The sequence below is a fragment of the Callospermophilus lateralis genome, chromosome 4, assembly GCF_048772815.1.
Source record: "Callospermophilus lateralis isolate mCalLat2 chromosome 4, mCalLat2.hap1, whole genome shotgun sequence".
In the NCBI taxonomy this organism is placed as follows: Eukaryota; Metazoa; Chordata; class Mammalia; order Rodentia; family Sciuridae; genus Callospermophilus; species Callospermophilus lateralis.
Window position 1 is genome coordinate 155,787,993 of NC_135308.1, and position 27,525 is coordinate 155,815,517.

The following is a 27,525-nucleotide window of genomic DNA, read 5'->3' on the forward strand; positions in this document are numbered from 1 at the left end:
TATGTCATCCACTATTTGTGTATTTTTGTCTGTGCCCTGGAAAACTTTTAACCCTTCACTTTGAAGTCTGAACTTGAGATCCACAGGTAGAGTTTTATCTTACGCAGTGGTTAGGTTCTAAGGTCATATTTTATGTAGTCAGAGTTTCCTTTGGAAATCCCTTGAGAGGGCTCCACTTTAAAGGCAGGAAAGTTCTCAGTCCACTAGAATGTTAGTCCAGTGCAGCTAGACTTTTCTGAATTCTCAGTACCACATGATGCCATTGGCATATGTTCAAGAACCATAGTTCTACTTTTTAAGAAAATTATGTTGCATCAAGAGTCACATTTACTAAGTAGTCAGTAAGCCACTTAGGTAGTGATTTCCACACACTGAGATCTACAGAAACTATCTAGGAAAAGCAAATCTATAAATTTGTATCTCCTGTCCGTATAGTAAAATGAATGACAGGTAGAATCACCCAGACGAATGGCCAGATATAAAAGTTACATGAGCTGTGTGTTTGTGTGTAATGCCACTCTGTTGTGTTATTGTGGGCCCAGTAAAGAAGGTTTAAAAGGAAGGATCCTTAATTAGTACACCTAAACATTTTGGGATATAAAGCTGCTATTAAGTTAATAAAGGAGATATAACACCCAAAACTCACTTCTATAACATTTCCAAACAACTTTACTAGAAGAATACTAAGAAATAAGATGTTTATTATCTAAATGAAAAAGATTTTAAATAAAGGGCTTGTCATTTTTCTCCTTGTCTCATATAGTTGAGATTGTTCCACCCTGTCCTCCTCTACCACAGTTCCTACTTGTAAAAGAGCTTACATTGGCTTTTTGGATGCCGTGACTTCTATTTTGACAACTATAGAAGGAATAAAAAAAGGGCTGGGGATGTGGCTCAAGCGGTAGCACGCGTTCGATCCTCAGCACCACATACAAAGAAAGATGATGTGTCCGCTGATAACTAAAATAAATAAATAAATAAATATTAAAATTCTCTCTCTCTTCCCCCTCATCTGTCTCTTCCGTTTCTCTTAAAAAAAAAAAAAGAAGGAATTAAAAAGAATTCATAATAATTCTCTGTTGTGTGTCATAACAAATTATGATAAGCTTAGTGGTTTAAAATAACATGTTGTTTCTTCCCAGTTTTGTAGATTTAAGTCCAGATGAGGTTCAGCCACTTCTTTCACTTAGGGACTCTGAGGGCCGAATCAAGATGTCAGCTTGGGCAGGTCCACATCTGAGGCTCAAAGCCTCTTCCAAGTTCATTCAGGTTGTCAGATGGATTCAGTTCCTTGCAGTTGTAGAATTCATGGAAACTTTGTTTTCTTCAAGTTCAACAGTTGCTTGTCTCTTTTTTGGTTTGGGTGGGGGTGGTGGGGAGCGGGTGTTGTTTTGTTTTGTTCCTGGGGATTGAAGCCAGGGACCTTCCACTGAGCTACATCTTTTTATGTATTTATTTATTTTGGGGGGTACTGGGAATTTAACCCAGGGCGCTTAACCACTGAGCCACATCCTCAGCCCTTTTTAATAGAGACAGGGTCTCACCAAGTTGCTTAGGGCCCCACTAAGTTGCTAAGGCTGACCTTAAACTTAGCATCCTCCTTCTTCAGCCTCTTGAGTTGCTGGGATTATAGGCATGTGCCTCTGCACTGGGCTCTACTTTGATTTTTTTTCCTTAATTCTCATTTAACATGGTTTCTATTATATGTGAAATTGTTTCAGGAAACTTCTAAGATTTTATTTTTGTAAAGCAAAATTTTTTTTGAGTTTTAAATTCACAGCAAAATTGAGAAGAAAGTAGAGCTCTCCCGTGTATCCCCTGCCCCACATGTGCAAGGCCTGCTTCATTATCAATCTGGGTTGCAGCTGATGAACCCAAACCTACATCAACAGGTTACCTCCACAGAAGTCCAGAGTGCACATGGGGTTCTCTGTGGTGTTGTCCTTCCTGAGTTTGACCAGTGTACCGTGCCGCACATCTGCTATTGGAGTCTCATACTGAGTGTCTTCCCTGCCCTGGATGTCTATTCCCCACCCCTCCCGCCCCCGCCATCTGCCTCCCGGAGCCACGAGACTTTCTGCTGCATGTTGGACTCATGTCCTCTGTGGCCTGGTGGCCTTCCTCCCTCTCCAGTATGCTCATCAGCGTCCTCCGTGACTTGTCAGGGCTTCAGAGCTGTTTCCTTCAGTGCTGAGTAGCATTGCATTGTGTGAGTACCACAGTTGATTCACTCACTGGCAGCAGAACATCTTGGTTGCTTTCAAGTGTTAGCAATTAATAATGCTTCTTAACTATCCATGTGCAGGTTTTTGTTTGAGATAAGTTTTCAGCTCATTTGGGCAAATATCAAGGAGTATGAATTGTATGACAAAAATGTTTCATTTCATAAGAAACCACTGAACTGTCTTTCAAAGTGCCTCAGCTCTTTTGCATTCCCACCAGGAGTGAGGGTTCCTGCTGCTTCACAGCCTCACCAGCATTTGGTAGCATTGGTATTCTGGATTTTGGCCATTCTAAAGAACATTTAAATGGTATCACAATCTGACTTTACCTTCTGTATTTATTTACTTATTTACTTGGTACCAGGGATTGAAGCCAGGGGCACAGCCCTTTTAGATTTTATTTTGAGACAGGTTCTCACTAAGTTGCTTAGGGCCTCTCTAAATTGCTGAGGCTGACTTTGAACGTGTGATCCTCCTGTTTCAGCCTCCCAAGCCACTGGGATTACAGGCGTGTGCCACTACACCTGGCTCATCTGTATATCTTTTTAATAAGGTAGTTCTTATAGTCTTTGATCCAGTTTTTATTGTGTTGTTTGTTTCTTATTATTGAATTTTAAGAATTCCTTGTGGGGGCTGGTAGAGTGCTTACCTAGCCCATGTGAGGCCCTGGGTTCAATCCCCAGCACTACCAAAAAAATTTTTTTTCTTTGTGTATAATGGTCTTTTATCCAATGTGTTTTTGGCTAGTATTTTCTCTCAGCCTGTGTATCGACTTTGGTTGTCTTGATAGTGTCTTTCAGAGTGGAAGTTTTTAATTTAATGAAGTTTTGCTCATCAGTTCTTCGTGTTGTTGTGGATTATGCCTTTAGTGTTACATCTGAAAAGTCTTTGCCAAGCAAAGGTCACCTAGATTTTCTCCTGTGTTACTTTCTAGGAGTTGTAGTTTTACATTTGTTTGTTTTCTGCCGTGCTGGGGATTGAACCCAGGAGCTTGCACATGCTGGGCAAGCTCTCTACCACTGAGCCACTTTTGATTTTTCTGTCCTCTGTGATATCCAGTTGTTCCAATGCTGTTTGTTGAAAAGATATCTCCCGTGTCTCTTCTCCATTGTGTTGTCTTTGCTCCTTTGCGAAACCAGTTGGCTGTATTTATGTGATCATCTCTAGGCTCTTTGTTATGTTCCATTGGTCTATTTATCTATTCTTTCACCAATACCACCTTGTAGCTTGATTATGGTGGTTTTATAGTAAATATTGAAAGTGGAGTGATGCCAGTCCTTCAACTTTGTTCTAATTCAACACTGTGTTAGCCATTCTGGGTCATTTGCCTCTCTACAGAAACTTTAGTTTGCTGATGTCTACAAAGTAACCTGCTAAACTATCTTACAGTTTTGAAGCATTCACTTGACAAGGTCAGATCCAGTCAGAATCATTTCTTTTTTTTTTTTTTTTTTTTTTTTTTTGATACCAGGGATTAAACCCAGGAAACCTAAGTTGCCGAGACTGGCTTTGAACTTGGATTTTTTCTGCCTCAGCCTCCCAAGTTGCTGGGATTATAGCCGTGCACCACTGTACCCAGCAGAATGATCTTTTTGATTAAGTCTCTTTAGCTCACCAGTACCTTAATTACATCTGCAAAATTCCCTTCGCCTGATAGTGAAACATGATCCTGGGATTAGTAACCTTCATATTCACCAGATTTGCCCATACACACCAGGGAGCCGAATCTTGGGAGCCATGGCTGTGTTCCCAATGTCCAGTACATAGTGGACTCTCGGTAAATATGTATTAATAAATGAATGCCAGAGTACTTTAATAGATAACATTTTTCTTTTACCTTTGAAATATTTATTTTTAGTCTCTGCCATTGGAATACTTTTAATATCACATATCAGAAAAGCTACCCACTTTCATGTGTTTTATTCAATATTAAATAATCAGTATATGCTGTAGCTGAGACGAGATAGTGGGCCTTAGACTTTAGATTTCCTGCGTTTCCAGTTTATGCTCTTAGCTTCCTGAGGTTATAATCTGGGCCTTAAAATTCATGCTCTTAACTATTTATTGTACCACCACCCTGAGTAAGTTATTCAGTAAATGCTAGTTTATTTTCTATATAATAGAATAAAGTAATTTATAAGAGGCATGAGGAAATCCCCTTCAGTAGGTAAATTGGGATCCAGTATACTGGCCAAAAATTGTGATTAATTTTATAAAAGTAGTTTTAAGTTTACGTTACAGCTATAGATAGCCTTGTGAATGGGGACATTAACATTGTAGAGTCTTGTATAATGTTTGGGAAAATGTTGTTAAAATGCCTTTCCTGCAAGTTTTCTGCTGTGGCCAAATGAGTTGTAGAGTCTCGTGCATACGGGCTCTCTAATGTTCTCGATGTTTGGTAGTGACTTTGATTCTACAGTTGGGAAAGACTTGGAGATGTACAGATTATTGTACTTCAGTAAATGTTTAAGCATAAGATAAGCCATTTTTTTAATTAGCATAAGATTTTGAAACTAAATTTTCCGTAAACATCCCACAATTTTCCAAGTAAACATAATCACATTCAATGCAATTGCTTTGGAAGGTATCTAGGAATGTTTCCATTCTACAAAATGATTTCAGAATTCCTTTTGGAATTAAAGACAGAGCCACCACACATGCTTTTCATTGAGAAAGTTATTTTGTGGAAACAATATTTGAGGATAGTTATTTTATGGAAATTACATTAAGAACTATATCAGGTAAACAGTATGTGATCAAGCTTTGTTCAAAACAAGATACAACTCTGAAGTTATGAGACAGGACTGTGGTATTTGTTGTTTTGGGGTCATAAATCTGACTCTAAAGGCAAACAGAAATTCCCATTAACTAACTAACTTACTTACTTTCTCTCTTTATTTTTTTAACCCAGGATTGAGCCAAGAGGCACTTAACTACTGAGCTACACCCCCAGCCTTTTTATTTTTAGAGACAGGGTTTCACTGAATTGCTTAGGGCCTCACTAAGTTGCTGAGGCTGACCTTCAACTTGTAATCCTCCTGCCTCAGACTCCGGAGTTGCTGGGATTACAGGTGTGCACCACCACGCCCAGCTCTAGCAACTTCCTTTCTTGGCATTACTGGTGATTAAATCCAAAGCCTTACACATGCTAGGCAAGCACTCCATCACTGAGCTACAGCCCCAGCCCCACCCCAAAGTAACTTTTGTTACTTTTGTGAAGTAACTGTAAGACTAAAAAGGGCACTCATAGGAAGAGAAGGAAGATTAGTCATTTTATTTTGATGCTTACAGTTGATTAAAGTCTGATTTTTTTGAAGAAAGCCATATTGAAAACATCTCAGTTTGTTAGATTATAAAGTGAGGGCTGGGGTTGTAGCTCAGTGTAGAGTGCTCGCCTCACAGGTGGAAGGCACTAGGTTTGATCCTCAGCACCACATAAAAATAAAATAAAGGTATTGTGTCCATCTACAACTAAAAACATATTTTAAAAAAATTATAAAGTGATAACTCTTTGTTTCAAATAGTAACATTTTTCAGGCTGGGGATATAGCTCAGTTGGTAGAGTGCTTGCCTTGCATGCACAAGGCCCTGGTTCAATCCCCAGTACCTTTAAAAAAAAAAAAAAAAAAAAAAAGCTTAAATAGTAACATTTTCTGTAAGGAAGCATTTTACCCACTGAGCATAGTAGTGCACACCTATAATCTCAGCAACTTAGCGAAACTGTCTCAGAATTTAAAAGGCTGAGGATGTGCTCGGAAGTAAAGCACCCCTGGGTTCAGTCTCCAGTACCCAAAAACAAACAAAGCATGTTTTCTTTCCCCACAATGCATGACCCTAAGTCAGGACTACTGTGGGCTCTAGTAGTCTTGGATGCTAGTTATTAAAACTATTTTTCTGAGTTTACTTTTTCTCATCCCCAAAATGAGAGATTTAGAATGACATCTAACCTAGTGTCCCTTTCTGTGTAGGAAAACTTAAATTTTTTCCCCCAGTCGATGGAAAGCTGTACAATGGACTATGTAGTAATATAATCATTTGTTTTCTATATGCCTTGTTGAACTGGCTTTGAAGGTTATTTGATTTTATCTCAAAAACCATACATTGCTTTTGGCATTGTCATGATACAGTGAGAAACAAACGTGCTTCAAGTGTACAGAGTAGTGGGTTGAAGCAAAAGAGGTTTGTTGGACAATAACTGCCAATACATTGTCTTTAGTATTTATTTACTTCTGACCTTGAACCACAGGAATATGGACAATAAAATAATGATAAACTTCAAATGATAGGAAAACAGGATCAGGAAAATTCAAGATTGGAAATCAACATTAGAGAAACAGAAAGAACATGGATTTGGCTCTTGGGTTTCTGGCCCCAGAGTTTAAAAGGAAATTAAGTGGTTCTGATTTTCAAAGGTAAGAAAAATAGACACCCCAGGAAAGGTGAGGATTGTCTTAGCCCTGAGTTCTAAAAGAACTCTGCAGTGTGTGTAGACAGAAGAGTGAAAGACTTTACAAACAGCATGGAGCTGCAACAACATGGAAAATCTAAAAGTAAGGGAGCCTGTGTTTTTACCTACTAAAGTAAAACTGAGACTCATCTCCTAAGTGAAAAGCAACAAAGGTTAAAAACTAATTATCTAGTTGGGCATTGTAGCACTTGCCTGTAATCCCAGCCACTCCGGAGGCTGAGGCAGGAAGATCACAAGTTCAAGACAACCTCAGCAATTTAGCAAGGCCTAGGAATTAGCAAGACCCTAGCTCAAAATAAAGCATAAAAAGGGGGCTGGCCCGGGCATAGTGGTGCATGCCTATAATCCCAGCAGCCTCATATATATCTTGTTTAGGAGTTCTGCTTAGTAATATGGAACTTTTCTGTGAATGAGAAAGTTTAGGTGCCCTTTCTACTTTGTTGCCCTAGACTGGATTTAAACTTGAATTCTAATCAAGTCTTGCCTCCTTCTGTTTTCTATGTGGCACTAGCCAAAAAAGAAGAACATGTCGGCCTATCAAGTGTTCTGTAAAGAATATCGTGTAACCATTGTGGCTGACCATCCAGGGATAGGTAAGAACATTTCTGATCTTTAGTTTTTTCACTTTGTCTCTGAATTAGTGCAGTTAATTGATCCAGTCAGCAGGCAACTTCTTCCCATAATGTTAGAGCACAAATCACATTTTTTTCCTCAGATCTGCAGATCACCTTAGATTTTGCCCTGTGCATAAAAGATAGGAGCTTTCTATACATATCTCTTAAACTGATAAAATGGGAAACTTTGTAAAATGAATGTTATAAAGTATAATACATATGTATATGCATAAATATACAGTTACTTCCAAGATTCTGTGTTGACCTTTTCCTTAAACTGTCCTTGCGTGTAGAGTTACAATGAGGTGACTTAGCTGTGCTGTTCCTGTTTGTGTTCATATTAGAAGCCAGTGAGCAGAGAACATCGGGCAGAGACCTCAGACAGGTCACTGACACCTACAAACCTCCCTGGTCTACTGTGTAAAGTAGCTGCTCTGCCCACTCCACTAGGTTGCTTTGAGGTGACCTGGGTAGGTCTCACAGAATAAACTTGCCATACGAAAGAAAGGATATTACACTTCTGGACTGCTCTAGGAAAATTCTTCTTGGCTTCTGATCTCAGAAATTTTGGTAGAAACGTAGCATCTTTGATCAAATTCTCTGTAGCATATTGCTTTAACCTAACTTGGTTGGTCTTCTATTGTGAAGTTCAATGAAAGGACGCCAAAAAGATGCCTGAGGAACAAATCCCTAGAGAGTAGATGTGGAGGGTTGGAGCCTGTCTCCTGGCCAGAGCACCCCCCTCCTACAGGAAAAGGCAGAAGAAAGGCGCGAGGGCCTGGGGCTCCTGAGGGAGCCAGCGTCACTTCAGTGGGATGCTGTTTTCGGTTTTGGCTCTCACCAGCCTTTTGTTTTGTTGAGTTGGCCCTAATTTGTATTGTTGTCTTTCTTTCTTTCAACTCTTCTGCCAGATTTTGGGGAACTTAGTAAAAAACTGGCTGAGGTGTGGAAACAATTGCCAGAAAAGGACAAACTGGTAGGTATACTTTCTTATAATTTTCTTTGCCTTTTGCCTTCCCAAATGGTATAGTTCTTCCAGACCATCCATCCACACATAGTGGGGGAAAAAAATCACAAATTAGGGGCTGGGGCTGGGGCTCAGCAGTAGAGCGCTTACCTAGCACATGTGAGGCCCTAGGTTGGATCCTCAGCACCACATAAAAAATAAACAAATAAAATAAGTTTTTTTTTTTTAAAAAAAACACAAATTAACAGAAAACGATTTAGCAGGCAAGGGGTACTGGCAGTGTTGCTGCCAAGTTACTCCAGGCAAGGAGTTAGCTAAAGGGAGCTGACTTTATTTGATTTTTTTTTTTTTTTCAAAAAAACTTTATAGTTGGCCGGCTGCACCTTGTAATCCCAGTGGCTTGGGAAGCTGGATGGGAGGATTACAAGTTCAAAGCCAGCCTCAGCAACTTGGCAAGGTCCTGAGCAACTCAGTGAGACCCTGTCTCTAAATAAAATACAAAAAAGGGATAGGATGTGACTCAGTGGTTAAGTACCCCTGAGATCAGTCCCCAGTACCAAAAAGCCCTTCACTATGAACACCTAATAGTCCTGTCTAAGAACTGAGGATCATCATCCTCAGACAATAAAATGATGGAACACACTTAGCCAGGTTCCAGGTCCCCATCCTCATCAAGCAGCTCAGAAGACAATGGTGAATTCATATCTTAATCATGCAGAGTCACTTTCCAATTGGGTGATCCAAAAATTGTATGGGAACAACTGCCGGTTAAAGTACAACTCATTTAAAAAAATAAAAATAAAAAAAAAATAAAGTACAACTCTTTAGATGAAACAGCTGGTTTTCACCCAGATAGATTAGCATTCGTTGCTGTTTTCCATGACATTTTTGTTTTACTATTGGTTTTGTCAACCATGAGGTTACAGGAAGTATTTAAACCACCTGGACACTATACAGAGCCACAGGTTTACAAGTTACTACTGAAATTTGACCATCAGCACTGAGGAACGTTTATGATTTCCAGGTAAACATCACTACAAACAACAGTCCAAAGGCAATTCAATGGCCCTTTAGCTTAAGAGTTAGCATTAACCCCTACCTGCCCTCCACTGTTCCTTTCTTCATTTTGTTCCACCATGACTGCTTTCTATTTCACTTTTTGTCCTTGTAATTTGTTTTAATCTATTGGACACTGATCTGGTTGCAGATTTGGAAACAAAAAGCTCAGTATCTGCAGCACAAACAGAACAAAGCAGAAGCTACAACTGTGAAAAGAAAAGCATCAAGCTCAGAAGGTTCCATGAAAGTCAAAGGTAGTTACCACTTCCCCTTCCTGCTGAAAATTCTTTTTTCTAAAGTGATGTAAATTTTGCTTCCTTTACTAGGAAATTGGGAAAGCAGCTGATATTAGAAGCAAAACTTTATACCCAGGTATTATTACGGAATAGTATAGGCAGAAGGGGAAAATAGATTCAGTTTTGTGTGTGTGTGTGTGTGGTGTGTGTGTGTATATATATATGCCCAGAAAGTAAGTATAGGCCTTATGTGCAATGAGCACTCTCTTGTCACTTATTCTTTGTTCTTTTGTTTTGTTTTGTTTTTAAATATTTATTTTTTAGTTGTAGTTGAACACAATACCTTTATTTATTTGTTTTTACGTGGTGCTGAGGATCGAACCCAGGGCCTGGCCATGTGCTAAGCAAGCGCTCTACGCTGAGCCACACCCCCACTCTCTTATTCTTTGTTTTTTTTCTACAATGCTTTATAAATATAAAACTATTTTTAACCCCCAAGTCAAACAAAATGTGATCTTGGGCTAGATTTAGTCCACAGGCCATAGTTTTGATAATAGTTGGTATAATTCATAAAAGGAAAAACCAAAAGTAATTTTTTTTTTGGTGTTCAAGACTTACTTTACAAATTTTATCTTATTTCACAAATTTTACCTCTCTTTAAATTCCTCTGTTCTCAGCTGCTTCTGTGGGAGTACTGTCACCCCAAAAGAAGTCCCCACCAGCCACCATGCTGTTACCAGCATCACCAGCCAAAGCCCCTGAGACAGAGCCCATTGATGTTGCAGCTCACCTTCAGCTGTTGGGAGAGTCTCTCAGCCTCATCGGACACCGCCTACAGGAGACAGAGGTGAGTGCAGCCGCCGGCAGCAGGACCCATGCTGGATGTGCAGTGCAGACCCACTCACTTCACACACACTCCCTGAGGTTATTCCCTGAGGTTAGATTGTGCCAGGCACTCAGGAAACAATGAAAAGAAGACACAAAAGTAACAGAAACTTGGAATCTACCTGTTGTTGCTATACTAATACCACCCAGTGGCACAAAAAGAAGTTAGAATACCCTTGAGCTAATTTTTATTCTTTAAAAATGTTATGTAAAAGATGAGTGCAAAATCCATTGCAGTTCAGATTGTTAGTACTTCTAGAGGAGTTTGAACTTTTCGGTGCATTTCCAGCAAAGTTCTGATTAGACAGACGACATTGTATGGGGGATAAAAAGTCCCTCTTCCTTGAGAATAAGTAGCAAATGGGGAAGTCAAGTTTCTAAAGCTCTTTGTTACAGTGCCCTTGAATTACAGTGCTGTGTGCTCAGGGGAGAAGTTTGTCCTTTTAAGCTTCAATTTCAAAATCGCTTAACCTGTGAGGCTGCCGTGCTCCATTTCTATGACCATATTCAATTTCTAACCACTGTGCCTGTTAGCCAACTCAGTAGCATAGTAGTTCATCTTTCAGTTCTCGTAAGGCATTTCAGCAAAGCAATCTAAGCTACTAAAGCCATTTTTAAGCTGAGAAATCAGTGCAGAAGTATAAATCTAATCACTTGCTTCTTTGTGGGAGTGGAATTATCATTCAGTAAATAAAATAAATGCCAAAGGCCACAAGAGATGAAGCTATCTGAGTTCTTTGGCTAATTTCTAAAAATTCAGCAGACATCAAAAGAACTTAAACACTCTTGTGGAGACTTATATATGTGAATGGTTGAAGGTATTTCCAGAATATATTCTCTGGTCCTTATTTATGTTTTTCATATTTAATCATTCTTATGTTTCCTAAAAAGTTAGAAGTAAAAGTGTTTTGTTTTAAGCACCTTTCATATTCCAGGTTTTCCCAGATAATTCCATTTAGTTTGGCAGATATTTCTTGAATACCTAGGCATTCTTCCAAAAACTTGGTATAGAAAATCTGAATGGCACAGTATGCCAATTATTAGGAAACTTACAATACAATTGGAAAGACAGAACATTTTTATAATCAACAAATTGAAACAGGAGTTGGGGATTTAGCTCAGTGGCAGAGTGCTTGCCTAACATGCACAAGACCCTGAGTTCAGTTGGCCCTATAAAACAAAAAAAGCAAGGAAAGGGAAAAAAAAAGGTTATAAATTGAAACAAACCAGCTTCTATGAAGAGTTACAATGAAAGTTATATACGTAGTACAGTAGTCCCTTGCCTGTGGAGGATATGTTCTAAGACCCCTGTAGATGCCAGAAACTGCAGAGAGTATCAAACCCTATATACCAGCACACTGATAACACAGTAGTCAGCCTGATAACTGAGGTGCCTAACAAGTGGGTAGCATATACAGTATGGATACTCTGAACAAATGGTCAGCTCACATCTGGGGCAGGACTGAGTGGAACAGAGATGTCATCATACTATTCAGAACGACATGGAATTGAAATTTTTAATTGTCTTGGGGTTCATTTGTTTTGGCTTTGCTTTTGCTTTTTTTCTCCCCCCCGCCAGTTCTGGAGAATCCAGGGTTTTATGCATGCTAGGTCTACCACTGAGCCATGTCTTTACCCCTGAGGATAACAAACTGTGGAAAGGGAAACCCTGTATATGGGGTAACTACTGTAACCAGAAAAGGAAAAGAACTTTGCAGATTCTTTAGTCTGCTTGTTTTTTTTTTATAATAGTTATATTGAGATGTAATTCGTATATCATAAATTTCATGCTTTTAAAATACAGAATTTAGTGGGTTTAGTACATTTTCAGAATTGCAAGCCATCACTGTTTTCCAACTCCAAAACATTTTCACTGCCTGCCTAAAAACCCCATACCCATTGGGAGTCATTCCCCATTCCCTCTCCAGTGGCTTTTCCCCAGAGTTTTATTACTTGAATATATTCTCACAATTTTGCAATTTCTATGAGCCACTTATACTATCATTTACTTTTTAGTTTAATCTGTCTATGCTTTTATAATGGTATCCTTGAAATCACAAGAATGATGCTGTAATTCTTTTCTAATGCACATCATAATGGATATGTAACTATCAAAATAATGTTCACTGAGCATTGTGGTGCACATCTCTAATCCCAGTGAGGCAGGAGGATCACAAGTTCAAGGCCAGCCTCAGTAACTTAGTGAGACTTTGTCTCAAAATAAAAAGGACTAGGGATGTAGCTCAGTACTGGGACACCCCTGGGTTCAATCCCCAGTATCTCAAAAGTAATAATAATTAATCTTCATCTATATGCCACCTAAAATTATATATCACAACTTTAAGGAACATTGATTTATATAGTTTGCTAATTTAAAGTCTGAATACCTAAAACCTCATGAAAGTTACTGAATATCACAAGTTGATACAATTGTTGGCAGTGGAGCTAGAGGGACAGCCCTGCTGGCCTTGCTTGCATCTCCCTTAGTGTCTGCCCTCCTGTGCTAGCTCAAGCAGGTAGGAGACTGGGGAGTCAGAGGAGGCAGGAGCAGCCTTGTGAAAGGGGGTGGCATTCAGAGTAAACCTTGATTGATAGGCAGGTTGTGTCCTACAGAGATCCTGGAGAGACATTCCAACCCAAAAACACTGCATCCCTCCATTGCTCAACCGCAGGGTCTTTTTGGAGAAGGATATGAGCCCCATTGAGGCTCTGAACCCCCATTCCCCACTTTAGCCAGATCTTTTAGCTGTTTTATATATTGGGGTTCCTAGAAGGTTTTATTTGAAAAAAAGAGTTGAAACAGTATGTTTTATCATTTTAGCAGTAAAACTGGATCATGCAGTGTTTACGGTAGAAAATAAAGGCCAGAAACCAAATTGCAGCAGGTCTTCATGGACACGGAGGTCTCCACTCTGCTACTCAGGAATCAGAGGTCCCCATTTAGCTTTCACTGAGAATATCTTCTTTTTTAAGTTATAAATAAAAATACTCCAGAACTGGGGAGAAGTTATAATAGTTTAGACATGACAAAAATTTTAATTTAATTCAACAGATGCTTATTGAGCTTACTCAGTTGCATGTGAGTGGACATGAGTTGTTGTGAGATCACCTCCAGCCTCTCCCAACTCCCTGTCTGTGGGACAGCAATAGTTATTAGGAGGACTTTAAAATGTGTAGGTTATGGTTCCTGCCCTCCAGGGACTTAGAATCCACTCAGGCTGAGCCATAAAATATTAGCTATAATTAACTACAGGGCACAGGTCAGGAGCAATGCGGCTGCCTGCTGACGCTGTCAGACTCTGAGTGCTGCTCAGCCGGCTTGGTTCAGAGCTTCATGTCGATTAGTTCGTTTAATTCACACTGTAGCTTGGGAGGTAGCATTGTTGTCCCCCAGTTTTACAAAAGAAACAGAAACTTAGGTCGAGTCCCTTTTTTAGAGTTCAGCCCCTAAGTATTGAATCAGAGCCTTGAATTTAAAGTGACTCTAAGGTGCAGGCTCTTAACCTCTTGGTGGACTGCACCCAGAAAGTAGAGAGAGGAGATGTCAGACAGGGGTTGAGGGAAAGGAAGAGTCAGCCGGGGATGAGGCCTTGGGACAGGGCAGCTGTGAGAAAGGTGATGACTTTGGCAGATAAATGGAAGCTGAGAGGAGGGTGGGTTCGGCTCTTGATGGTGTGTTGAAATTGAGGAATGGCCAACGGGAAGGACCCAGCAGGCAACCAGAAATGCCGCTCTGGAGATGAAGGTGTTGGCAGTAATAGTGTAACTTCTGGTGCTTTTTGAGTACTAATCAGCTACCAGATACCATCCCAGGTACTTCACATCCATTATCTCCACCCCATCTGCCAATAGCAGTCCATTCTGCAGGTGTAGCAACTGCCCAGGTACCAAAAACAATGAGAGGTAGGGCCAGGATCTTGACCCAGGCAGTCCAAATTCAGAGCCATTCTCTTCTATGCTGCCTCTTGAGATGATTTCATATCCTCACAGTGCTTCTGATGAAAGCAGATTATGCAAGAGCTGGGAAGTGGAATTTGCAGCCAGGAATCTTACCTCTTATCTTTCTGAGACATAATTATATGGATAATATGAATTAATTGAGATGTCATATTTTGAAATTAACCAAATGCACTCTTTTTTTTTTTTTTGTACCAGGGATTGAACCCGGGGGCACTTAAGCACTAAGCCACATCCCTTAACATTTTATTTAGAGACAGGGTCTCACTGAGTTGCTTAACGCCTCGCTTTTGCTGAGGCTGGCTTTGAACTCATAATCCTCCTGCCTTAGCCTCTGGAGCTGCTGGGATTACAGGTGTGTGCCAAGCACCCCCAAGTGTACTTTTTTTTTCTTTGAGAGTGAACAATTTAACCTAGAATGATATTACCTGCTATCAAAAGCCACATGGGGCTGGGATGTAGCTCAGTGCTAAAGTGCTTGCCTCACATGTGCAAAGCCATGGGTTCGATCCCCAGTGCCAAAAAAAGTAAAGACCAAAAACAAAACAAGCCCCCCCCCCCAACAAAAAGAAAGAGAGAAAAGGCTACATTTGTAGAGAAGTACATATATGCTTCTGTAAATGATATTGTGTGGGGCTGTAGGGTTTTCATAGTAATCATATTTGAGCTGTATTCATGGAGTTTATGACAGATCTCACAGATCTTCCCAGTACCTCTCTGGAGTAGGGAAGGCATTTTTCACTGTTCAGGAGAAGGGAATCAAGTGACTTTCCCAGGACACATAGAAGATAAGATGGATTAGGAATATAGAAAGAAAACCTGAAAATGTATAGTAAGAAGTATCCTTTTAAACTACATAGAGTAATTAAAAGAGAAATTTCCATTTGTGCTGTAGGTTTCATGTCATGTGATTAGAAGTGTCCAGGATTTTAAAAACCAGAAGGAAGTTAACCAGAAAATGGAGAGAACATCGAGTGTGTGATTTGAGTTAATGTCTTCTCCTTTCAGGGCATGGTGGCAGTGTCTGGCAGTTTGTCAGTGCTTCTGGATTCCATTATCTGTGCCCTTGGCCCCTTGGCATGTCTGACTACACAACTACCTGAATTGAATGGCTGTCCCAAACAAGTCTTGGTGAGTTTTCCTTAGACTTTTAGGGCCAGACCTCTAGGAGATCAGAGAGGCCCTGCCTTAACCGGTGCTGTCAGGTAGACTCCTAGGGCTTTCTGATTCATTGCGCACGGCCCGTGGAATGTGTTCTGTGTTACCAAATGCATGTTATGCTTAGTGAAACTAGAAAATATGCCATTTCCCAAACTGGTACGTTAGAGAGAGGAAGTCTAGCCCTTGAGGTGCTATAATTCCTGCATTTCCCATTTGCTCTACTATATACTGTGCAGGTATTTTCTCTCTTTTTCACTGGGATTAATGGGAGAAGTCAGCAGAAAAGCTCCTGCACAACAGCAGGATGCCATCATCATTCTTACCCTGTGTTCTCTGACTTCACTTTTTCTGTCTCATCTCTCTCCCTGAACAAAGAAACATATCTCAAGAAATCACAGTAAAATACCCTTCAACTGAACCTTTTTTCCTTGTTTTGCAGTCGAACACGCTAGACAACATTGCTTACATCATGCCTGGACTGTGACAGCGGAGACTCCTGGGGCAAAAGCCTCACCTACCCTTTGTGTATAGGTTTGTGTATATATGACTGTTCAAACCCCTTCGCTGGCCTCTGGGTGTAGGTTTTACATTTTTATATCTATACATATATATATACATATATATATCTGTATATATGTAATGTACAATATATACATAGGATTGTAACTACTTTGCTTTTAATAATTTTATGAAATGGCAAAGGTTTAGCCAAGAGGAATCTTTGGCATGAGTATGGGCTTGGGATCTTTCTTCTCTTGTGGTGGGTAAATCTGCCTTAAAAATCAGTGTATCTTGGGGCTGGGGGCTTGTTCTGGGGGCCAAGTGCATCTCCTTATGGATAGCTAAAATGTGATTTTTTTTTTTTCCAAACTCATTTGTACCTCCAGACCCATCACTGACCACTTGCCTTACCTAATAGTCAGACATATAATAAGAGAGATTATGGGAGGGTGCCTGCTGACCCGAAGTACAAAGACTTTCAATCTGAAGTGACGGAGGTGGGAGGTGATGAGCTCATTCCTACTGTGGCTATTAAAGTGGCTTAGATGGACTAAGCAGGGGGTTCATTCCAAGTCCTACCAGACAGTGTCCATGTCTCAAACTTTATCATAATCATTGGTACCATTGGCAGCCTCAGCAGGGGCCAAGGAGTTGTGCGATTCCTGGCAGCAAAAATACCTTGGAGAGGGTGATGCTGCTGGTGCCACCGTTGGACCTGCATGTATTCTCTCAGCTGACCAGAGAGTTTGGTTTGTAAAACCAAGAGCTGGTATCTTTCATTGGCAGCATTAGGTTGGCCACCAAGTCCTCAGAAATCCTGCATTTGCTTGGTGGTTATGGAAGGTAGACTTGGCCCAGCGTGGTTCTTGGGTTTATCTTAACAGTTCCCTTGGTGGGCAGATACACAGTGTTCTGCGTTCCACATGTAAGTGAATTGCAAAAAAGTACTCAATTTTCATGTAGGTTTATTTATGTGTGTGTGTGTGTGTGTGTGTGTGTGTGTGTGTGTGAATGTATATTTTAATTATGTGTATTTAACTCTTTAAAATTTCTTAGATTTTAATTTATCCTGTAAATTTATGTATATATAATTTAATAACAAAAGCCTCCACCAGCAACAGCATGTGGAAGATACAGATTTATTATTTCATCCTCCCTTCCTCTGGGCTGTTCCAAAAACTCTAAATCACCTATATTTCAAGGTATTGTACCTCAAAAAGGAATCATTATGTCAGGATTCTAATTCTCTATAAAGAACTTCATGGCCTTCAATAATGTTGAGAAAGTGAAATAAAAAGAAACATTACCATTCCCAGCTCCCCTTATTTCCAAAGACCTAGACCTGCTTCCCAGTTGCAAAGAAGACAGTTGGACACTTCAGGGTGGTTTCTGTTTGGTGTGAGATTCCCTGCCAAAACCAAGCTCTGAGGCAACTGTGCTTTCCTCCCCGGCCTAGACAGAGCAGGACAGCATCACAGTGACCTCTGGGGACAGTGCAGCCAGCAGGCGTCCCATTCATTCCTTCCTTTCTTCCACCAGTGTTACAGGGCTGTGCTTCCCAGAGGCATCTGACTGCCTAGTCCCTTTCTCAGCTCAGAGCAGTTTTAAGATTTAATCCAGGAAATAGAAAGAAACTGGAATGTTTAGGAACTGAATCAAGAGAAGCAGAAATCTTAGCTTGATTTCATGGGTCAGAACCTTGTGCCATGCCTCATCTGTCCCACGCAAGTTTCCTGTTCTGACACAGGATATCAGGGAGGGGCAGGGAGACATGGTAGGACAGAAAGAACTCACTCCTGCCACTGTCATTTGTATACATGAATGAAATCCCAATGAGGACCCACTTTTTTGTTTGTTTTCCTTCGAAACCCAGTCCTATTGTATTTGTATTTAAGATTTGTACACATTTGTATAATAATCTGTACCTTGTGGTATTTGGTACTATTAGAGGAAAAACTTTGGATTCAGGCCTTCTTGCAGTTTTTATATCATTGTTTTATTTTGTTTTTTAAATAAATTCTAGTGGTTTGATCCAAATCCCATTACAGTTGTATAAAGAAATAAAATTTTGTACTTATATTATTAAAAATCACATTTTTAATATTTGTAGTTCAGTCTCAGCTGTCTTTTCCCTATTTGTGCTAATCATAGTTGCTACAAAATTAAAACCTCTTTCACACACTACTATAATTTTCTTTTTAAAAAATTGGAATAGAGGTCAAGTTTCTAATCTCAACCATTTTCCTAAAATATATCTTACTGTGTTTTGTATAATTTTTATATTGTAGAGCTTCCGGTTCTCTTTTATAAACTTCAAAACCAGTAACTCTGATAGCTGTGACCGTATTTATTGGCAACGAAACTTTATACATTGGTTTTGGTCTAATTCAAGAAAAGATCCATCAGTCTTGGGTAAGGGTCATAACTGTATAATTTGCTAAATATGACACATTTCATGCTGTTTCAATACTGTCTGAGCTTAGTGATGTTGGCTAAGTCACTTAACCTTTATATAGACTTCCAAAGTCTCATCTGTAAAATAGAGTAATTTCATCTCCCTATCTCCAAGCCTCAGCCAGCCAGCCTGACATCAAAGTTTAGTAATACTACAAACATTGATAAAAAATCTGTGTGAACATAAGATGTTAAAAGTCACAAATAGGTCTTAGGGTATAGCTTAGCACTTGGCTATCACATGCAAGGTCCTGGGTTCAGTCCCCAGCGCTGCACATACAAGGAAATTTTTTAAATTTTAAAAGGCGACATCTTATGAAGAAGCAGCAATAAACAGACTGTCAAACAGGGAAGGACTGTGAGACTGACGTGCATATTTCATCTCCCCTCATCCTCTCAAAAGCCTTTGAATGTTATTCCCCTTTACTGTCTGTGAGGAGAAAAATGCAGAAAAGGACTTTTCACAAGTTTACATAGCTAGTAAATGGCAAAGTAAGAATAAGAACACTGGGGCTGGGTCTGTAGCTCAGCGGTAGAGCGCCTGCCTAGCATGTGTGAGGCACTGGGTTCGATCCTTAGCACCACATACAAATAAATGTAATAAAAAATAAAAAAGAATAAGAACGTTGGTACAGCTACCCCAAAACCTAGGCTCTTTCTACCCCAACCTACTTTCAAATTCAAATTTCTAAGGTCCTGATTATAGAGAAACAGATGGGATTTTATCCTTGTCCAGAAGTCCAGCAGGCTTTCACTCTTCTTCTTCTTATTCTGTTGACTTTAAGTTTTGGAGGCAGTGTATCTTGATTATTCTCCAAAGTACATAAAGGATATAGATTGCATTTATGTAGTATGTAGTATGTCAGTGTTAAGGTACTTAAAGATTTTTACCTTAATAAAGAAAATATTAATATAACAACACTAAAAGGAAAAATTTAAATTGAAACAGATTTTGGGGGGTTTGGGGGGCAGCAGAGTTGTACTAGAGATTTAATCCAGGGGCACTTTACCAATAGGGCTACATCTCCAGCCCTTTTTGTTGAGACAGAGTCTCTGTAAGTTGTTTAGGGCCTTGCTATGTAGTGGAAACTGGACTTGAATTTGCAATCCTGCCTCAGACCCTTATGCACTAGGATTACAGACATGTGCCACTGCACCCAGCTAAAACAGACTTTTTTCTGGATAAATTTGTTTCTTATCAGCACACTTTAAAAAAGTTTTGGTCAGGGTGCTGAGACTGTAGCTCAGTGAGTAGGGTGCTTGCCTCGCATGTGTGAGGCACTGGATTCAATCCTCGGCACCACATAAAAATAAATAGATGATCATCTACAACTAAATAAATATTATACTATACTTAACTTTTGTCATTTATATCCCTATCGACTGTTTTGATAAAACTGACATATTTCCTTTTCTGTATTAATAGCTATGTGGTATGCATGGAATCAATACAATTCTGCTTCCTATTTAGGCATATTTGGGTTTTTTTCTGATTTTCTGTCACGAAGAATAAACCTTACAGGAACTTCAAGCAAGTCCGTCCAGTATGGGGATATTAAGGTTATTAATGGAAGAATCCAAAATCTCATGTTCAGTATACTCCAAACAAGCAAGCAATATGCTTAAATAAAGACAGACATAGAAAGTAACTTATGAAATTCATCTTAAATGTACACATCCCCTTTTATAATCCAAATACCACTACTGAAAAGTTGACATATGCTAGTCATTGTGTTAGACAACTATAGGGATCCCAACAGACATAGTATCCCAGCCCTCATGGAGCTAGCCAGGTAGGGGGAAGGGCATTTGTCTACAAGTCTTATGAACATTATTGAAACACTTCAAAACAGTTTTATACAGAAAAAAAGGTCCCAAGGCAGCTCAAACAAATGATACATAAAACAAATCACAGAAGTGAAGAACAGTCCTAATTTAGGTTTTAAACTCCCTGATGTTTTAAGCAAAATTGGATCACTGTCTTTTTTTCTTCTTCAATTTTTCAAAAAAGCCTGTGACCTAAAAAAATAAAAGAAAATAAATTGGTTAAGAGTCCTTGATCTAATTCCAGTATCCAGAGAAAATAAGCTCGCTGTTTGGATCACAAGGTAAATTGGTGGCAGAGAGTGCCACCGCGCCCTTTCGTGACTCCATCTGTGGTCGCTAGCCTGTCAGTCTTCAGCAGAGGCAGGTGAAGCGACGCCCACTTGGAGCCGGGAAACCTGACCTCAGGCGGGAGCAGGCGAGCCCCATTCTCAGGTCAGGTGTGTAGTCTCCGCGAGGTCCCGGGCCTAGAGACAGTCTCCTTAACCTTCAGGTCAGTCTTCCAGAGGTGTTGACACCTTTAGGCCACGCCCCTAAAAGCCAGGTGAGCGCTCTAGAGGCGGGGCTTAGGGGCCCTGGCCCCAGCCCCGCCCCAGCCCTCCGAATGCGTGACGTCAGCCAACGCCGAGGGGCTGTGGCGAGGTCGTCGATCTCCGAGCGCCGTCAGGGCGGGGCCTGTGGCTCGGCGCCTGAGTCCCGCCCCCATCGGCACCTCCCCCCGGGCTGTCCGCCGTGTCACGTGACGGGTCGGCGGCGCTGGCGGTTGCTGTCAGCTGATTCCCGGGGTTGGTGGCAGCGGCAGCCGCGGCGATGGACTTTCTCCTGGGGAACCCGTTCAGCTCTCCGGTGGGACAGCGCATCGGTAAGTCCCTGGAGCCCCGCACAGCCCCTCCCCAGTGTTCCTCACTCGGCTTTGGTCCCCGGGGAGTCTCTAGGTCCCCAGTCTCGGCGCTGGGAGGCTAGGAGGGTGATAAGGCTGGCGTGTCGCCGTCCCGCCCACTTCCCCGCCCACCCTTGATTGACAATAGCGCGGACCACTAGGAAGCCGGGATAGGGATGGATGCTTGTGAGTGCCAATAGGAAAGGAGAGCGGACGGGTCCAGGCGGGCGCGGCTCAGCCAATGTGCGCGTGCTGGGGTCCCGAGCGGAGGGAGAAAGTTTTCGGGGTTAAAGGGACAGCGTGGTTGGGTAGGAGTTGGTTGGTGCACTGCTTCCCGCGCGTGATCTCCTGCGGGCCTCGCTGCCGGACTGTTGCGGGCTGCTTCCTGGGTCGCCGCGCTGCCGGGACGTGGATACCAGAGCGGGATCAGACGTCCCTTCTCGCTAGACCTGGGAGGCTAGGGCTTGGCGCCTGACTTGAGGGAGAACGGCCGGCGGGTCTCACAGACCCGAGGGTCAGGACGCGCGGGCCTCTTCTGCTACACCGAGCGACCCCGCTTCTAGAGCCCTTCGCTGGCGTGATCTCGGAAACCACGGGTCGGCCTCCCTGGCCCCCAAGTGGCTGTGCAGAGAGCACCTGCCCAGACGTGCGGTTTGCAGGAGCCCAGGGCTCCGGGCCCGCTTGCTCGGGACTGAGTGTCTTCGCGCCCTGTCACCAGGACACGGAGTTATGTGGCAGAGCCTCTGTGCTCAGGGCTTCTCGATAGTCGTTAGGGAGTAATGATCCCTGCCTCCTGGGACTTGTGCAGATTAAACTCGTTAATAACGTGAGGTCCAGAAGCAGTGCCCAGCACGCGGCCAGGGCTATGCGAAAGAAATTCTTAACAACTTTTATCTTTGTTACTGAGATACCACCGAGTGGGGATCGAGAATCCCTGGAGATCACCGGCAGTAGGTCTCTTAGGTGCCCATTTCTCAGCACAGGTCAAGGCCAAAGGGACACTAAAGAGTCAGTCTGGGTGTGGTCCTGTCTTGCATGAAGTAACCATGACGGCTCTGAAGTTCTCTCACCTTCTTGATGATTTTTAAACTTAAATCCATACTGGGAAAGTGGCATCTTAGATAAGCCCTTCTTTCCATACTTAATGTTTTACTGACTCATCCTTGTGGTAATGGCCACAGGATTATGTAATTGACACAGGAGTGAAATAATCTCAGATCTGCCGACCGTCCTACCCTCATGAGAAGAAAGCTTGTAGGACTGGCATCCCTGAGGACGGGGGTTCTAATGATACCACTAGGGTGAGAGGCACCTGACTACCCCTGCCTGGAATGTCTGCTCCGGTTTCCTCCCTGAGCAGCTCTACTCATCCTTCTCCCTGAGGCCTTCCCTGGGCCCTTCAGGTCCAGTCACTGCTTCCCGCTCTCCCAGGCTCCTGCCTCCCAGAATCCCTGAAGTGTGGCTGTCAGTGCGGAGCAGGCTAGTCCCAGATAGCGCCTGTGCAGCGCAAGTGTGTGGAAGCATGAGCTCTCCATCCTCACACGGAGACACTGCTGTCCTCTTGTGTCTGCACACGTCTGTCTCAGCTAGACTGGACTTCTTGAGAGCAGGAACCGCCCCCCACTTATCTAGCCGCCCAGCACCCAGCATGATGCTGGCACCAGGAGGGAAGAAAGTAGAAAAGTGACATTTTGAGAGTAAAGAGCATTCTGCCGGGGTCCTTGGTATTCATCTTCATGATGACCTTGTGAGCTTCTGCTGCTTCCCATTTCGCCAAAAGAAGTCTGAGCCAAGGAAGCCCTGCCAGGGTCTCACAGCTCCTGGGGCCAGAGTCCAACCCCAGCCTTGCTTTTGCGCCTCCTGCCATGGCCCCGCAGGTCCACACAAGGATCCCCCACAAAGGAGGACATGCCCATGGGTTTGCACACTCTTCCAGGGCACTTGCGCATGTCAGTTCTTAGGAGAACATCCCAGGGCAGCAGCCTATGGCCAGGAGAAGCCCAGCTCCTTAGTAATCGGTAAGGTAGACACAGCCATCTTCTTCGCAGGTACTATAAGTCTTCCTGGTATGTTTTATAGGCTGATGTCAGAAGTCAACCCAAGAATCCCATTTTTCATCTCTGACTGTCAGCTCACCCCTGGCACTTTAGGTCCAAATCCCAGCAGATTGATGACAGCCAGCTGCAGAGACTGAATACAGGCAGTCCCCAGGCACCACCCCAGCAGCCTGGGTGGTGGATGCTGGGTGGGAGGAGAGCAGAATGCAGAGCCTGGGACAGCCCTGGAGCTGAGGGAGAGGTGAAAAGTCAGAACTGTCGATGGTCTGCGAAGTCCTCACCAGGGGAGCCGCAGAAAGCAATCAGAAATGAGGAACCCCCCTTCAGGGGCCCTTTGGGGAGGCAGGACTAGAAGCCCAAGCGGCATTCAAGCCATGTTGTAAGGACAGGAGAGCAGGCTCCAGGTCCGGTCCTCCCATGCCTCGTTCCCTGGCCATTGCCCATCTCCTACCTGTGACATGAAGGCACCACCACTCATCCTGTCCTTCCCAGAGGCCTGGTGAGGAAGGACAATGCTAGAGGAAGAAGGAAACTGATGGCTCTTTAGACGAAAGACCTGATTGCACAGGCCCAGGGGGGCATTGCGACCTCACAGGCAGAGTTCAGCTCAAGGTGCAGCAAGCTAGTGAGCTCCCTATCCCGGAGGTGTGAAATCAGGGGCCGGAGAAGAAGGCCCTGCACAGAGGACTCCTCCTGGCTCACAGGGTGGATGCAACCAGGGTCTGCAAACTTTTTCCCTAAAGGGCCACATGGTAAATCCTCGTGAGGTATATGGTTGGTCTCTGTCACAGCTGCTCCACGTGGCCATGAGTGCATAGAAGCAGCCCTAGACAGCAGGGAATCACTGGCCTGGCTGTGCTCCAGTAAAACTTTATTTATGGCACTGGGATTTTAAGTTTGTGTAATTCTCACCTGTCATGAAATATTCTTTGGCTTTTATTTTACCCATTTAGAATCATGAAGACCATCTACAACTCTCAGGGCGTTCAAACATGCACTGGATTTGGACTCCAAGGTGGCTGAGCTCTCTGATCAGAGCAGCTGGCCGAGGAGAACAGTGGAAGGCAGTGCTCCTCAAAACGGGGTCCCAGAGCACCTAGGCTGGGAGTGCTAAGGCCCTCAGCCCTGCGAGTCAGAATCTGTACCCTTATCCACAGGGCCCCTGAGATGTCCTCTCATCTTAAAGCTTCTGTTTTCTGACCCATAAATGCAGGAGCCAGATTAGAGCCCAGGTCTCTATGTTGAGGCTGGTGATGGAAAGTCGGGTCAGGGCTTAGCACCAGCTGAAAGCATAGTAGTAAGGCCCAGGGTGAACTTGACTCAGGGACCCTCACTAGCTCTGTTAAGTGCTTGGCCAAACTGTTCTTCAGTTTCTCATCTGTAAAACGAGACTAATAATGGCACCTGCCAGAGGGGATTGCTATGTGCGGCCTTGTGGAGCCCTTGGCCTGGGGTCTGCGCACCGGAGGTGACCGTACCATGGTGATGCTCACTGTTGTCAATTCCTGGGCACAGAGTTAGTGTCAGAGCTAAGGTTCCAGTCCAGGGCCCTGACTCCAGTGCAGCCCTGTGTGGGTTTCTTTCTGGGTCTTTGTGTCCCTGAGGATTGAGCCCCAGGCCGGTGGCAGCCTCCCTTACCGAGAGGTCAGGTTTCAGCCTGTGGGGTGGAGTCTCACTTAGGAATTAAGGCCTCTCTGCCTGACTCTGGATGGAACTGGTAAATAGGTTTTATTCCCTCACTGAGCTCAGAGAAATAAGAGTAAAGTCCCGGAAAGGATTTCCACTCTTCTGGTTTTAGAAAAAGCAAAAACAAACACCTCAGTGTCTTCTCATTAGCTCGGGCCATGCCCCTGTGAGAAGCAGGGATTGGGGCAGGTTAGCTCCCCCTCCTCGCTGGCCAGTGCTCACCCAGCTTTAGTCCCACTCGAGATCCGTGGACCCACATGCCACCTTTATTTGGGTCCATCTTTGCTTTAATTGCCTCGCCTATTTTAATTTGATCTGTCCTGTGTAATTATATCCCCGTAGTCATGGCTTTGATGAGCTGGTTCCTGGTTTTTTCCTATCCCACATTAAAGTTAATGTCCGTCTATAAGTGTCTTGAGGTTTGCCCGGGAACTGGCCTACTGGGTTTCTGAGTGACACATTTTGGTGCCTTGGTCTTAGCAGCTGTATGTGGGCTCCAAGCTTAGCCTCTACCTCAGAGGAGCTGGGTTCAGGTGCCAGTCCCTCCCCTTCCCATCTGTGTACCTGAGGCAGATGACAGAACCTCATAGGGAAAGGACACGGGAAACTTGGCAATCAATAGAGCACCCAAAAAGTGCAGAGGGGAGCTCCTGAGGGGAAGCAGGGACCGGAGAGGACCAGCCAGGCCACAGGGACTGAGAATTGAGGGCAGACAGTGGTATCCACTGTTCAACTTGAATTTGGGTACAGTACAGCCACTGTGGTGGCTAACTTCACATGTCAACTTGCCTGGGCCATGGTACCCAAATATTTAGTGAAACATTCCACATGCTTCTGGAAAGATATTTTTAGATGAGATTAACATTGAAATCAGTAGACTTTGAAGCAGATTGCCCTCCATAATGTGGGTGAGCCTTGTCCAATCACTTGAAGGACTTAATAGAAAAAGACTGATTCCCAGAACAAGAGGGGATTCTGCAGGCAGATTGCCCTTGCATTTGAACTGCACCTGGCCCTGGCCTCTAGCCCCCCAGCCTATATTGCTTGCAAATTTTGGATCTGCCAAGTCTCCACAATCACATGAGCCAATTCCCTCAATCAATCAACATCCCCCCAGAGAGAGAGAGAGAGAGAGAGAGAGAGAGAGAGTGTGTGTGTGTGTGTGTGTGTGTGTGTTTGTGTGTAGGACCCTAATGCAAGCCCCTTCTCCACCCTCCAGCCTCTTGCACTGGGAGAGGGGAGCGGCCATCACGCCCTGGCCTGCTCAGCCTTCTCCCTCTTATGTGAGTGGTTTTTAAAAACTCCTTTGTCTAACTGACATTTTTTTCAGTTGGGTCCTATAGTTAGTTACACCAAGTTGAAAATTGTGGATTGCGAAAGTAATACCCTCTGCAAGGTATTTTAGGGTTCTCTAGTGGCCTGTGGTTAAAAAATGACAGGGAGAGGCGCCAGAGTTTTGAGGAAGGTCGGCTCAACAACTTAGGAAGCTGGTGGAACTTTCCAGGCTAGGTCTGGAAAGAACTCTCCATGTAGAAATAGCCTTCAAGACAAGATGCAGGCTGAAAAAAGAAGTTGGCCCCTGTATATAGGTAACTTCTTTCTTTAATTTTAAATTAATTTTTCTTTTTATTTATTTCTTTTTTAGTGGTGGGGTTTGAACCCAGGGCCTTGTACATGCTAGGCAAGTGCTCTACCACTAGCTATGAATATATAAAGTCTTTTTTATGGGAGTGCTTGAAACTTTCAAAAGATCATTCGTGGACAATATTTTTGTAGCAGATCACATTCATTTTGGCGTGTGCTTTGTGCTCAGTGGACAAAATGTGCTTAAAATGCACCCTCTCACCTCACATGCTCTGGAAGGCGAGTGCTCGGTTATTCTGCGGAAGGACTAATACACAGAGAGGCTGAGACATTCACCAAGGGCCACTCAGCTAGTAGGTGCTCAAGCCAGGATTGAAGTGGGATTTGTCTGGGTCCATACCACGTGCTTCTAACTCTTCCTCCTCACTGTTGCCCTTAGGATCAAAGGGCCTCTGGGGCTTCCCTTGGTGTAAACACGTGTCCATCCAGAATGAGTCTGATCAGTAACAGCTCCTCCTGGGTCCTGTCCCCTTACATTGGATCCACCCTGGCAACCAGAAGCTTAACCAACGGCACCAGCTTCCTGTGTCTATTACTAGGAGAGCCCAGGAGCCCCTGAGGGGTACCACCTGTGTCCGGGGGCCATCAGTAGCTGCAAGGGAGATTAGAAAAGCAAAATACCATGAGCCAGTGAGCATGTCTTTAAACGCAGTGAGGCCATTACAGTCAGTCCTTGCGGGGGAGCTAATAAGAGTGAGTCCAGCGTCCAGCACGTGCAGGTGAGGGCAGGGTGCAGGTTCCCAAGCTTCCTTTCCTGACTGCGCTTCCTGGTGGCCAGTGCAGCTAGTCTGTGTCCAGGGAGTCAGTCGGAAGGCCACCTCCAGAGTGGAGTGGTCCCAGTTCTGATGGTATTAATTTGGAGGACGATGGAAGAGAGACATGGAACTTTAAAAAATATTCCAGTTGAAAG

At 43.2% G+C, this 27,525-nt stretch overlaps 2 protein-coding genes across 5 annotated transcripts in view; both read left to right on the top strand.

Moving 5' to 3' along the window:
• The window catches only part of Hmgxb4 (HMG-box containing 4), a 31,418-nt gene extending 13,116 nt beyond the window's left edge, over window positions 1–18,302 (top strand). For 3 of the 4 annotated variants that reach the window (XM_076855095.2, XM_076855098.2, XM_076855097.2), the window contains 6 exons: window positions 7,202–7,283; window positions 8,216–8,280; window positions 9,479–9,584; window positions 10,244–10,413; window positions 15,417–15,539; window positions 16,009–18,302. In XM_076855095.2, coding sequence (XP_076711210.2) covers window positions 7,202–7,283; window positions 8,216–8,280; window positions 9,479–9,584; window positions 10,244–10,413; window positions 15,417–15,539; window positions 16,009–16,053 — 591 coding nt within the window. In that variant the 3' untranslated portion in view covers window positions 16,054–18,302. The remainder of the gene's footprint in view (window positions 1–7,201; window positions 7,284–8,215; window positions 8,281–9,478; window positions 9,585–10,243; window positions 10,414–15,416; window positions 15,540–16,008) is intronic. The other variant, XM_076855096.2, reaches the window with a different exon arrangement.
• Window positions 18,303–21,082: 2,780 nt separating this feature from the next.
• The window catches only part of Tom1 (target of myb1 membrane trafficking protein), a 29,713-nt gene continuing 23,270 nt past the window's right edge, over window positions 21,083–27,525 (top strand). Inside the window, exon 1 of the mRNA XM_076855099.2 lies at window positions 21,083–21,210. Coding sequence (XP_076711214.1) covers window positions 21,159–21,210 — 52 coding nt within the window. The 5' untranslated portion in view covers window positions 21,083–21,158. The remainder of the gene's footprint in view (window positions 21,211–27,525) is intronic.